Below are 14,287 nucleotides of genomic sequence, written 5' to 3'. Positions count from 1 at the left end.
GCTATCTCCGTTTCATAACGTAAATTGTTTAACGCTTTTGGTTGAAACGTTTGATCATTCATCTTATTAAAAATTTAGTACAAATATAAAAAATGATAAATCGTGTTTTAAGTTTTTATAGCAAAGTAAGTCATAAACAAAATAAATGATATTTTTATAATTTTTTAAATAAGACAAATGGTCAAACACGGTATGAAAAAGTCAAAAAACTTACATTATAAAACGGAGGGGTGGCGTTCATAAGGTATTAGGTTAAAATAATTTATAGGAAGGTCTATTTTTGAAAGTCAAAAAATTTAGATGGTTAAAAATATCGATTAGAATGTGCGGGGTGTGGGAGAGTTTGGATGGGTAAGGTGTTCCGAAGGGGTAGATTACCGGATGGTGCGGCTAAGACGGGTTCGGATCGGGTCGGACCGGACCGGATTAGATGGTTCTGGAACGTTGTGGAACCGGGTCGGCGCCGGACCACCTGATCCGACGGTCGAGCTGCTCTGCACCACAAGTCCATTTGCAGAAGTTTCGGGAATTGGAGAAATGCTATGTAACGTTAATCGCTACAAGATTCGTGCAATTATGTGTGAGAATGGATTGCATTAGTTTGGATTTCGGAGGTTTGCACGACTATTACAGCACAATGAATGGCTGGATTTGGTTTCCCAGTACTGATTCCGAGCAAAGGTCATATCTTTTGCCTCTTTTGTGTATAAGCAAAACATCATATTAACGAATACAAAATAATTTATGAGTAAAATTTTTAATATATATATATCGATTTAAAAAGAAAAAAATAAAAAATAAACTACGATGAAAAAAACTCTAAAATCAACTTTAAATTTATGTTTTAAAATATAAATATTGACTTATAAGCATAAGCGAAAAGATGGGACAATCTTCTTTTATTAGCTTGATCTTTTGGTAAACTGGGATTCAATTATAAACCATGATGTGAACACTGAACAGTGAACACCCTCAACTAGGGTCAATTACTGAGTCCTGGGAACTGATACAAAGAGCAGAAAATAACCTTTTTAAGGAACAAATTATTTCATCACCCTCGTAAAAAAGGAGGCAAAAGTGTTGTACCATTCGGACATTTGAATGACTTTGGCCATAGAACTATTTTACTTCTGTAGTGGAAACACCAATAGAACCATTACATTAGGAGATACAGAAACAGCATTGTATATACGGTCAGATTGCTTATGAACTTGTAAGATTACAATGAACAGATGTCCCAGATAAACATAGGTAGCTTATGAAAATCAGTTCTGTATGCAAAGAAAAAAAGGAAGAAATTAATCTGACTATGACTATGAGGATAGGTTGCCCCAATTTAAGTGTGAACAAAATGTCAAGAGCTCCGAGATGAGACGGTTCACTGAACATCTTCCGCCTGAACCGAAGCATTTTGATCAACTTGTCAGTGAGTTGGCTCTAGATCACTAGGTGTGTATTTCATCCTTAGATCTCTCCAGTATCCTTAAAAAAGAATTGTAAGAAGGATAGATAGTTTTTAGTATTTACGTCAGGAGCCTCTCCATGCATTTGCATCATCAGAAGCACTACAGGCCTGTGTTTGTGAAGGGACGCCACCAAGGTCACCATCCAAGCTCATTTGTTGTACTTCAGCAGCTGATAGTATTTTGATGCTCTTCACACAGCCCACAAATTCCCTGTGTATCAAAATTTCCAAAATCATCAGGAGGGGCAGGTTAAGGAAATAGCTATAGAATTGTATGTTTGTATTGGATCCAAGAGGATGAAAGGAATAACTTACTCCCAGGGGTCGTCGCCAACAAGAAGGATATCGTTCTCGTGATCAACATAGACTAGCTTCCAATCCATCCTATAGGGATCTTCAAGCTGACCTTGGATACCAAACATGCATGCAAGATCATGCCGAAGTTCATCATAATCTCGATATCTTGTGATATCGATTGATCTCCCCACGGATCCACGCTTTTGAACCTTCATGAAGATGGTTTGACACATAAGCTAACAGTTAGATCATTAAGCTCATTGTTTTGCATGTCAGAAATTTGGAATGATAGTAATACTGATGCTCCAGACCATGAACAGGATGTTTAGTCCTCACTAAACCTGACCAACCTACATTCTCTCGCAAAATATGACCAAACATTGGAATGAAAGCAGAAAAAAATATCACAAACTCAACTGAAAATTTCTAGATTTAAGCTATTACTTTATTAGTTTGTACCAAATGATGTCAAGATTCATCAGTGGGTCATCTTGTTGCATGTTACCCTATATATTGTGCCTCAGAAACGCTAACTGATGTCACATTGATTCGAGGGCCAGGGGCCACTTCATATTCAAATTGGTTAGCAATTTTTCGAATCACAAACAAATAGAATGACATGTAACTAAAAAACATTTATCCTATTCAACAACTTTGCGTTCACAAAAAATTGCAGGAGTATCTAGTTTAATGGATACTAACAAGAAACATTTCAGGTATTTATAACTTAGTCTGATCTTGAATCAAGTAAAAACATTTCTCAAGATAAACGTGTATGCACCCGATAAGATAGCTTTTTTGATATATGCATTTGACAATTTCAGAGATTGCAGGCAAATGCAGGTCCTTAATAAATGAATCCTTAAATTAATCGTACCAACCTTAGTGAAAGTTCTCATCCGCTGTGTTTGATTATTCCACAATCCTTGGCTTGGCAATCCAGCATCGGTGACGGCAACGTCACTTGAACATCCAGGCTTAAAGGACATATCAGGCACACCAAATGACTGGGAGCTGAATGCAGCAGATGATAACTCATTCTCAACATCCCTGTGATCCCTTTGTCCAGAAGTCAGAGTGCACATGCCCTTTCCTGAAGCCATCCCTCTTGACAGTAGGGCATCTGGCATCAATGCGTCTACATTTTCCGCGATAAGGAAGTTATCTCTTGGATCAACTTGAACATTGTTATCCAAACAAACTGGAGGAAAAGAAAAGCCTTCTCGTGGACTCTCATCTAAACAAAAGGAGGTAGCAGAAGATGCATCAAGTTGATCAGAAACTGGATGCCGACTGGGAACAGAGACTGGTTCTTTGCTCTGTATGTCATTCTTTAATCGATTGTCTGGCTTGCTTTGAATTTCCTGGAATAAGTTGTCAATTTGTGGTGTTGCCACCATGTCAGTTAAATTTCTGCTTCCTTGGTGTGCTCTACTCAGTGAATTTAATGGAGAAATACGGCTAGCAGATGGAGCAGTTGAACTGGATGGATCCCCACTCTCAGCAAGTGCTGAGTGTGACCTGACAAGTTGCTGGGGCGTCAAAGATCCTGTGATGTGGTTTAAAGGGGCTTGCTGTGACGGTGATTGCTTAAGTTGACCCATAGCATCAGAACCACCAAATTGATGTTGTAAAATTTGTTGCTGGAGAATTTCCTGGCTTTTCTGAGATAATTGTTGAATCAACTGGGATTGGTGTTGCGGATTCAGCTGAGATAGCATGTTTTGCTGTTGTATCTTTTGAAGCAGCTGCAGCTGCACTTCTGGTTGTGATAGCTGTTGTAATTGCTGTTGCTGACTCTGTAGGAGAGCCTGCTGATATTCTGTTGCCTGCTGGACTTGTGATGTCTGAGTTAGTGTGGACTGCTGCAAAGAACCTGAACTCGGTAATCCTGTCAGCCCCTGGCGCTGGGTAGGTGACTTGGGTAAACCTAACTGTTGTAGCTGAGACGAAGATGGTGGGAAAATCTGGTTTAACAGCTGTGCTTGCGAGGCAACCTGTCCACCTGAAGTCTGTTCTTTCAGCTTGTGCTGTTCCACTGAATGCAGACTTGCAGCAGCCTTAAACTGCTGTGCTGGTTGTGACTGCTGTCGCTGGAGATGTTCTTGGTGCTGCTGCAATTGAATCGTGTTCTGCTGCAGCAACTGGGCTTGATGTTGCTGTAAAATCACAGAACTTTGCTGTGATGGCTGGACCTGCTGTTGTGATAGTTGGTGTGGCTGCTGCTGATGTTGAGACATTACAGGGTGATCAACTTTTGAGCCAACCTGTAAATTAGGTAAAACGATATTTTGGGACTGTGCATTCAATCTTTTCGTTGGGTCCTCATTGCTATTGCCCATCACATCCTGCATAGCCAACACGTTGGGGGTCAAGTATGGTGACTGCACTGTTGGGGATGCAGCCGTTAGCATCTGTGGATTCTGCTGCATAGCCATCCATTGAACTAGGCTCAGGCCTGGAAGTAGTGCACTTTGCACATCTTTCAGGGCAAAGTCATCAGCAAGCCACGGCATGGCTCTTTTGAAAGCGCTTTCAACCTCATTTTCATCATCTGCAAATTTTAAGCCATATGAGGACTAAACCAATCTTAAGGAAAAGCACAAGAAAATGCAACTTGTACACATAAGTAACAAACAAGAAGTCCATATTCGTGTTCATTATTAATGTTTCAAGTTTATACACAATGAACAAGTAAATTCATATAAGAAAATTGCAATGTGTTTATGCGCCTTACATTTCTAATACCCAACAAGCAGCTCAAATCTCTTGCTGTTAACAGATGCATCAAGTTCATGCAAGAGCAACCGTTTTTAGGAACAATACATATGCATGTTCATGAAACTTAGTTTGCAGTATTCTTACACGTTTAATGTGTTTAGCAAGAAATGAATGACTGTACGATTAAAGACTTAATCCCTGAAGATCAAGATGGTCCACGTATTATACTACTACATAAATAGTAGCTAACTTACATGTAATGCTGAAATAGCGGAAGTATCTGTACCTGGCATTCCTGGCTGCTTAGGAAGTTTTGGCCTGAAAAATGGTGGTGGGCAAATATAAAAGGGCGTGGCAACTGGTTCAATCTCCCATATTGAAACACGAGTGCGCCTCTCAGATGCGGTTGATTCATCCCAACCAACCTAACTTGGAAAGAGGAGGTGAAGTCAGGTCTAGTTGTTGAATGATATGCTAAAGTGCTAAACAAACTTACAAACATCATTTTTATAGGGTGTTAGACAATCTTATTTCAAACATTTCTTCAATACAAGGGTTAATTTCTAATTTAATCCAAGTTATTAATCCAGACATGTTGACATTTCTTGCAGAACACAGATGAGATGTCCGATTGTGACACGCAGCATAATTAAAAGAAGAAAAAAGTACCATACCTGAAGGTTTCGCCAATGAGAATTCTTCCAGCGCGCTTGATCCAAGTCGCCAATACCTGTGATTGTTCCCATGTATCTTCGGACCCCTGAATCCTCCGTCTCAAACAGCATTCTGAACCGCATTCCAAGAGACACTTGTGTATACAGAGCCTTGTTATATTTTGCTAAAGGAATGACAAATTCTGATGGGCTCGCCCTGTCCAAATAACAGCAACGAGTTCATTGTCACAGATTGTGGTAGAGTGCATGTGGGATAATGGGATATCAAGCAAGAACTACAATACCTTGGATTGTAGAAAATAGTAAATGGGCTACTATTTGCAGCGGCATGTGCTGCTGCAGCTAGAATACCAATGTGCATGCTATCACTTGATAAAACTGATGATGACAGAGCTGGTTGGGGTCTTGTAGCACGGCGTATGCCTAGCAGAAGCTGAGATTTCTCATCCCTGCAAACAAAAGATGTAGGATCAATTTTTAGTGTAACTATTTAGACAAATCCATGCCTTTAAAATTCAGAATTGGTTTGCTACCTTATAAACAGAACTGAATCGCCCGCTAAAAGCCTTTTTGTGCTGACAAAGACACTCCAACCAGTTGTCAGAAGGTGCCTCTTTGGTTGACCTGCATGTCCATGTGAAGGTACAGTAGACATGTAAGTACAGAACTCTATTGATTGATCAGCCACCATGTTCCAGGATAGAGACATTCTTAGCAATTCAAAGAAAAAACAGGAACTCTAGTAGTTGCAAAGCGCCAAGTAAGCATAAGTAGTGGGTGACAAAAAAAAAAGTAAATGGGAATGAAACACACATGAGTAATTCCTATATAAAACCAAATGCATGTACATATATTATCCGAGTAGATAACAGTTTGGCATACCTCGGTAAATGTGTCGGAATTTCCATGAAATATCATGCAGATCCTTGGCACTGAGCTCTTGTGCTGGTGGTTGCATGGTAAAGTCCTATCGAACATGTTATCCTGGTAAGGCAGGTATTCACTGCATCTGATAAATGCATAGGTCCATCAAATTACTGCAAGGTTATGAAGAAACTCTGCATACTAGTGGTGGAAATATCTTCTCCGCTGCACGACGTGGCACTGAAAATCCACCATGGGTGCTTGTGTCACTTGCCGTCAGCGTTTTGCAAAAGAACTCCGCTGGTTGCTTGTTTTGCTTCAGGCCCAGTTCAGATGCCAGCATTGCATCTCGCTCATACTAAACACACCAAGAAAACATATTTCAGTTTCAGGGTGATAAGTAGCTCTTTCCCATAATCAAATATATCAGCTTACATACTTTGTTGACCGGTTGAAGTGTCATCTGAGCATAAACTTCATCAGTTTCAGAATCTGCCTGAACAACAAAAAACATTGGGCGCACCCAATTAGAAAAATTGAAAAAGGAAAACACAACTATAGCATCAAAGGGGAAAGTACTATGCACATACATGTAAGGTGAGACTCAGAAGTTTGCAGATCAGCTTAGACGGAAGAGACGGGTAACCAGGGATGTTGTCCAACTCCTTATTCATAGAAGCAGCAACCTACCAAAGCCGTACCAGAAAAGCGAGAACTTTCAGAAACCTCTTACAATCTGGCACATTTCACACAGTCAGCTGATAAATTGTGCACCTGTTCGCTATGACCCTGCGGAAAGTACACGACGAGACTGCCAACCGGCGGCAGAGACACCAGAGGCCCGGCACAGGCGTGCCATAGCTCCGAATTGATGGCTTTCTTCTCCCCTGCTTTGCAGACACCCAGCCAGTTAGTGTTACAGTTGCATCCACCCCCAACACTACACAGTACACGCTTATGTTGTCAGCAAGATGCATAGGGAGGAGGCCATGAGCAAGGTTTCACTGCAAATGCGCGCTACAGCAATGATGATGGCCATGAATCTTGTGTCAAGAAGATGAGCTTGTCAAATGCTCAAGCTCAAAGGCCTGAATTTTCTCCACAGAGCAAATAAAAAAAGCAAGCATGGTCAAGGAGGTTTCTCACCTTCGGCCGGGCCGGGAGAGACGCCGGATGATCCCTGATCCTTCATCCCGGCGAGATCCCGATCCAAATCTGTCGCTAACTCCAGATACACGAATATCCGCCTCCCCCTTCTCCCACCTCCACCTTTTACCAACTAGGAAGCAGCAGCTAGGCTAGGAAAGCTCTCCCCTTTCCGCCTAAAGTAAGCGGCACGAGGCGGCGGCGAGTATAATATTCCGCACCAGGCGAGCGCCACCGCGAAGCGTAGCCAAGGTTGACGGGTCGTCCCCGTCGCCGTCCCCGACCCCGCCGCCGTGCCCACGCGACGCCTCCTCGCCCCCGCAGCCTCCGCTCATCACACGCCGCCGCTCACGAGCATCAACGGCCCCGCCCGCCTGCCCGTCCGCCGTCCCCGCGAGCGGACAGCGCGGCGCGCTCCGGCCACTCGCCAAAGTCTGTGCTTCGGCGGCGCGCCGCCGGGACGGTTGGAAGAGAGGAGGAGGACGACGAGGAAGCAAGTGGAGGGGAGACAGCGAGGTCGAGGAGGAGGAAGCCGAGGAGGGAGACAAGAGGGGGGTTTAAAAAACCCGGTGCCGCGGTGCGCGCGGGCGCGGGCGCGGGCGCGGCGGGGCCGGAGAGCGAGCAGAGCAGCAAGCAAACGCAGTAAAAAATGGTGGCCCGGGTCGGCTGCGGACCGCGACGCGACGAGAAAGACGGGACGGCGGGATGGTGGTGGTGTCACCGAGCGCGACGCGTGCCGGTGCGTTTCGGGGGGGGTGCCGCGCCGCCGCCGCCGGCGGCACGTCACGGCGAAAGCGTGCGTGACACGGGGGTGGGATGTGTCGCGTCGCGCCTTGTGTGTTTGCCGTGTTTAGCGATGATACTCTGTGCGCGCGCGGATGGATGGTGTTTTTAGGATGGTTAGTGCGTTTGTCCTCTCTCGTCCAATTTAATTATTCATATTATCTCTCTCAGTTATTACTTTAACGTTTGTATATATTTTATTAATATTTTATCGTTAGTTTTTATCATATTGTTATTATTCTTTCTTATGAATGAATGTTGATATATGGAGTGAGTTTCTTTTTTTCATAATTGATGATATCTTTTTTAAGATGGGATGTAGTATTTGCTAGCATAATATTTTCCCTGTCTTTTATACTCTGTTTTCAAGATAAAAGATAGGTTTACTAGGCACACTCAACTATTGATCGGTTTAGCATGGCTTCATCTATATAGTTTTATATTTTTGAAGGTAGAGATCAAGAAATGATTTTAGCTACAAATAAAACAAAAACAGATCAGGCTAAAAGAGATCTGAAAAAATAATATAGAGAAGTGGAGTTGGGTTCAAGACTGGAGCTACAGCCACCCTCTCAAACTCGATAAAATTGCACTATATTTACCATAGCTTTTATGAAAATTTAAACATTAGTATTTTACCACCCCTCCGATAGATGAATTTTTATGTTTTCTAGCTTTATCATGTTCGAGCAGCTTGACCAACTTCACCCTGAGATCCTCTCCTAAGGTTAAATTTAGGAGGAGTTTAGCCATGAGAAACGGGTGCTTAGAGCGTGGACAGGGCCACGTGGTACGCCCTGCAACGGCACATGCTGGGGGATGAGGTGAGATGAGCGCGTCACGGATCACTGTTGGCCTTAAAACTCTGTAGGTGAGTGTTGGTCCATTTCGCTTGTTCCTGGGGGTGCATGCATGTACTGGCCAAGTGACCGACTGTCGAGAGTGACACTACGCTGAGCTTTCTTTTATTTTTTAAAGATTTTCAAGTAGTAGTAATGGCAGCAACCTTCTGGATGACAGGATAAAACCAGTACCTCACTTGCCAAGACGATGGTATGGTACGATGTTCATCGATGTGAGTTAATAGCAAATTACACTGATAAACTACTGCCAACGTAATTGTTTCTACGTTGTTCTAAAATATGTATTTATAGTATTATTTAATATTAATTGTTCCACGAATCACTTTTTATTCAATGAGTACTATCATTTCACCTTCCACACTTATCCATAACTTATTTATTAAAGAAAAATATTTTTTTCTCAACATTAATCCCTGCTAAATAACACAAAATTAATTATATTTTAGGACGCATGCATTAAACTGTTGCTCTTTGTTCCAATATAAATGCATTTATAGCACCACAGAGACCAATTAGTTAGCAAAAAAATAACATAAACATATTTTCTAAATAAGTAGATTTTATAGAACCAGAGGTAGCCAGAGATACGAAGATAGATATTTGAATATAAGACGATGGATGGGACTACCAGTGAAGCAGTGAGTGCTCCGGTGGTATTGCTCCTGTACATGTTGATGCGTTGATTACTTGATTGATTATGCGTACGTTTTGGATGAACGCCCCCCGTGAGATCCGGCCCGGTGGGGGGCTTCCCCACACCGCACGGTGCGGCGGTCAACGGCGGCGATGCGCACGCACGCAAAGTCGCAAACCCACGTCCTCGCCGGCGGCTAGCGAGCGACGGACGGATGCACGGAGCAAAGCGCGGGCGGCGGTGAAAGCGTGAGATCTCCCTCCTCGTCCTCGGCTTCTCGTCCGCGCGCCGGGGAGCCCCGTGCTTACCCTTGCCGCCAGGTATCGACCAGGATAAAAACTTCTTGGACTTATAGGAGGAACAGTTGGTACGATCCAATGAATTTTGTTTTAATTTTTTAACAACAATAGAAAAAGGCTTTATATACAGCATTGTCTTTTTCTTCTTATTATTCTTATTCTTATATGCCAATATTTGAAATTTTAATGCTAGGTGGTTTCTCATCGTGGTTTATGTTTCAGCATTTAGTTTTCAATCGTCAAGAATATATATATAAGTTTTATTTATAAAATATTTTTCATTTACAAATATGTTGTTTCATTTTTTTCTCTTAAAATATCAGACGATAACCACCATTGCTATCTGGCGAACAAAGATGACGAAATTCGCTCCATATTTTGTAACTCTATTGAATTATTTTTAAAAAAACATGGGATGAATTGGTATGTGATTTCTATTTTGTTTAAGTGTAAAAGATACAGCAAACTTATGCCAACAAAAACTTTTGTTTAAGTTTAAGTTTTCATGATTTGCAATGGAACTTTGCTATGGAACATATTCAGTTAAAACACATTATTGATTATCTTACGGACATATTGGAGAATTGGCCCCAAAGAATTGTTTGTTCGTTTTGTTTTTCTCGTTGACATGAGCATTATTTACATTTAACGGTTGTTTTTCTTTTTAGTTTCCCAAAGGTAGGGAGAGCGCGGTCGGGTTTTGGGATTTCTCAGCATGGGAAGGATGTACGATTATGTTTTTGAAGTATTAGATGTATCCAAGTTTTTCCTTATTTTTTCCCCAAAATTAATGTGTTTTACAATTTGTAACATTTTTCACTTTCTAGTTTCAACGCACCATACAAATATACAATTAACCGTCTAATACCATACAGAATTTAAAATTTCAAAATACAAATTTGTCATGTTTTTTTTTTGCCGTTATAGTGCCGGGGTCAACAAACATGCACGCACACGCCAACTTGCAATATTAGTATCGGAGTTTCTGTCGCCGGTGAATCTCGATTATTGGTGATTCATATCGGAGTAACTAACCTAAGCTGTTCTCAATTGAAGCCACGCACATGCGACCCCGTTGACTCGATGCGTTTTATGCATAAAAAAACTCTGTCATGGATGGTGTCTGTATAGTATTTGCTGATCAAAGCATATATGTTGATGGTCAGTTGCACTGTTGGGCTAAAGATTAACCGGCATGAAACCTTCCTCGAGTAGCAGTCAGGGACATATCCAATCATTCGAATTTTTTTTTTCAAGATGCTAGTTTGTGAATTGTTGATTATGTACTTCTCTACGGAGAACAAAAATGTAAACCATTTTTACTATCTAGGAAAAGAATTATTATGCCACGAGTACAAAATAACGTCGACAACATCACCACGTGTATGTACTCCATGGAGGATCCATAGAGAAGTTGTGGGATCAGCTGACCCCACGTTTTTTCTCAAATATTTTTACCCTAATTTTTTTCATTTATGTTTTTGCTTATAACCCAAAATTTAAATTATTAACCTTAAATTTGAAGTTAATTTTAGGTTTTGTACTGAAGTTGTTTTTCAGTATTTGTTTTTAGATCGGTAAGAATACTTATATAAAAATTTTATTCTCAAATTATTTTTCATTTAAAAATATGTTGTTTGACTTTTTACATAACAAAGGTTCACCCTCTTTTATTTTTCATTTAAAAATATGTTGTTTGACTTTTTTACATAACAAAGGTTCACCCTCTTTTACAACTTGAATAAATTTAGATAAATGACCTCACTTAAATGGAAAATAGTACTCCATCCGTTTTCTTTAATTGACGTCGTTGACTTTTTAATCTACGTTTAACCATTTATCTAATTTAAATTTTTTGTGCGATGTAAAATTATAAATCATGCTTAAAGCTATCTTAGTAATAAATTAAATCATACCAGAATAATTTATAATTATATAATATTTTTGACTAAGACGAATGGTCAAAAATAAGATTAAAAATCAATGCTGATTAAAAAGAACGGAGGGAGTAATAATTGATCCGCACTTACCTTATGAACTTTGTATGAAGTTTAAAGCGAGCACGAAGAATGCATGTACAATAGTAGGGCATATGGTACCAATAATTGATCAATCCCGTAATGGCCATTCGTACACAACAAACGCCAGCTTACTGGCAACAAACCTAAACAGGAGACTAAATCGAACATCTCCTTCCTCCAAGCTTCCCATCACATGCTTCAAATCCTAATCCTAATCAAGCTAGCCTAGCTGGAAAACGTAACATACAAATACACAGTAAACATAATCTATTGTTATATTGTTTAGGTAGTTAAGATGATACTAAAAATTAAATAAGATTAGTGTATTTTGACCCCGATAACTTCAATGAACTAATTTTATAGCTCCGTCTTATAAACATATTTTAGGCCGCGTTCAGTAGTGGGGCATAAGTTAACTTGTGCCCTGACACAGAAAACGTAGTAATAGATTAGTACATGATTAATTAATTATTAATTATTTAAAAATATAAAATAGATTAATATGATTTTTTAAAACTACTTTCCTATAGAAAATTTTTGTAAAAAATACACCGTTTAGCATTTCGGGAAGCGTGCGTGTGGAAAATGAGGGGAACTTACTTAACTAAATGGGCTGCAGAACGCGGCCTTCGTGCCATCTCACTCCAATCAGCTAGCCACCACTAAATGGAAAGATTAAGACTAGCTAACCCCTGTTTCTTGGGCCGGCAAAACAATACGTGTGACTGCATATACGTACGTAATACTACTACTTATATGGCACTGATGCAATTGTATCCTCATTAGCAGCAACAAAGCACTCCCAGCCTTTTGTTAATCTCGACCTGTTGCTGCTCAATGACACTCTCATGAGCGACCCGACAAACGGCCACAGGTTTAGAGAGCTGCTTAACCACGCACCATTAAAACTTGTAGTGGAATCTGCGTACAGGAGACCGCAATCCAACCGAAAGATAGGCCACCCTGTCGAGTTGCCGACCAAATTAGGCTGCATCAAATTGTTAACCTAGGTTAGTACGATCTAACCACAAAACAACAGACGGTGGCCAAACTTAGAGCATTGTTTGTTTTTTCGCTGCTTACGTTCGTAAGCTAAAATTTAAATTTCTAATGTTAAATTTAGTGTAGATTTTATGATTTTCTCATTATGATTTATTTTTTAGCTTTTACTTTTAGGTCGATAAAACCATATATATAGAATTTTTTATTCATAAATTATTTTTCATTTATAAATACGTTGTTTCGCTTTTTCACTTGAAAAAACAAACAACCACCGCCAATTAATTTGTAACCCCGGACCTAGTCAAGGGTCAAGACTCAGGACTGCACACATGCAACGATTCCTGCTCTTGATCGCTGCGCACGTCCGAGGATTTTATCGTGCTATATATATACAACGCTACTTTTACAGCTAAACAGTATTCCAAACCAACACAAACGTGGCGTGTTTGATCATCGATTATGTTAAAAGGATTTTGTTCTTCAAGGACGACCTTACGTATCAGTAGTTGATGGCGTCGATTCTTGGATGTATCGTATTATTTTTGGTCTTTTAAACAAAAATGTAAAAAAAGTTAAGCTTAGAATATCTTTAAAATTAAAACGAATCACAACAAAATAAGTTGCGGCTATATATTTTTGAAAAAATAATAATGAAGAGTTAAACTGTATATATATCCAAAAGATAACGACAAAATACATTAAAACCATTATATTATAGATCAATGCTAAAAAAACATTGATTTATTCTCCCTCCATTCAAAAATATAACATTATTTAGCTACAACACTGTAGTGTGAGTTTGCGGTGCAGTATAATAAAACCATATTAATATGCTATAATGATTGCCACGCTTGATACATGGTGAGGTGGAGGGAGACAAAATATTAGGAGAGGAAAGCTTACTTACAGCCAAAGTGCGTTCGTCCATCCCGGGGAAGAGATCTACCCAGCAACCTCCTAACCAATAGCTTTAACCAAGTCATCTAGTAAATTGTGTTTTATAACATGCCTATAGTACGACGTAGCTATTAACCATAAGTATAAATGATGTGATAATTCTATAGCTAGTTGTTGGCTATACTATTAAATTTGCTTCACCGTACCGAGATAACAGCGGTGTCGCTAACTGGTTACCGCAAAAAAATTGTGACAAATTGGTATCCAAATTTGAAATTCAAAATTTAGAATTATGTGTGATAAATACATGGTTATCACACGGTAAGGCCTCATTAGTTTGTAGAAAAAAACATAGGAAGTTTGAGGTTTCCAATCGTATGGAAAAAAACTTTCTACAAAAATCTTTAAAACAAAGAATTGTATCTTATAGGAATCTAGTGGACATGGTATTCTATTCCTACGTTTTTCTATTGTCGTGTCTTCACAATCCTGTGTTTCATAGGGTCCTTAAGTTGCGGTAACCATAGTTGCCGAGTGGTGTGTTGCTGTTAGAAAGAAAAATACTAAAGAAAGAAAAATTGTGGATGTCTCAAGAAAATAATATGAATTGCATAAAATTTT

General features: G+C 39.9%; 1 protein-coding gene across 3 annotated transcripts; it reads right to left on the bottom strand.

Moving 5' to 3' along the window:
- Nucleotides 1–981: 981 nt before the first annotated feature.
- LOC102706854 (auxin response factor 16) lies at nucleotides 982–7,570 on the bottom strand. Of its 3 annotated transcripts, XM_006656672.3 has the most exons (13): nucleotides 7,168–7,570; nucleotides 6,796–6,908; nucleotides 6,612–6,707; nucleotides 6,461–6,517; nucleotides 6,224–6,379; nucleotides 6,040–6,124; nucleotides 5,691–5,781; nucleotides 5,442–5,606; nucleotides 5,158–5,353; nucleotides 4,770–4,908; nucleotides 2,644–4,316; nucleotides 1,781–1,971; nucleotides 982–1,676 (listed from the first exon to the last, which is right to left on the bottom strand). In XM_006656672.3, exons 1-13 carry the CDS (start codon nucleotides 7,211–7,213, stop codon nucleotides 1,529–1,531), a joined length of 3,156 nt encoding a protein of 1,051 aa, XP_006656735.1. In that variant the 5' UTR covers nucleotides 7,214–7,570; the 3' UTR covers nucleotides 982–1,528. The 3 variants fall into 3 exon arrangements, with proteins under 3 accessions (XP_006656735.1, XP_040380903.1, XP_015694235.1); XM_040524969.1 differs by lacking the exons at nucleotides 6,796–6,908; nucleotides 7,168–7,570 and having other exon boundaries at nucleotides 985–1,676; nucleotides 6,461–6,513; nucleotides 6,612–6,687; XM_015838749.2 differs by lacking the exons at nucleotides 6,461–6,517; nucleotides 6,612–6,707; nucleotides 6,796–6,908; nucleotides 7,168–7,570 and having other exon boundaries at nucleotides 986–1,676; nucleotides 6,040–6,141; nucleotides 6,224–6,298.
- Nucleotides 7,571–14,287: the final 6,717 nt, after the last annotated feature.

Source organism: Oryza brachyantha, chromosome 6, assembly GCF_000231095.2.
Source record: "Oryza brachyantha chromosome 6, ObraRS2, whole genome shotgun sequence".
Classification (NCBI taxonomy): domain Eukaryota; kingdom Viridiplantae; phylum Streptophyta; class Magnoliopsida; order Poales; family Poaceae; genus Oryza; species Oryza brachyantha.
The sequence above is the reverse complement of the archived record's forward strand: the minus strand, read 5'-3'. Positions and strand labels throughout refer to the sequence as shown.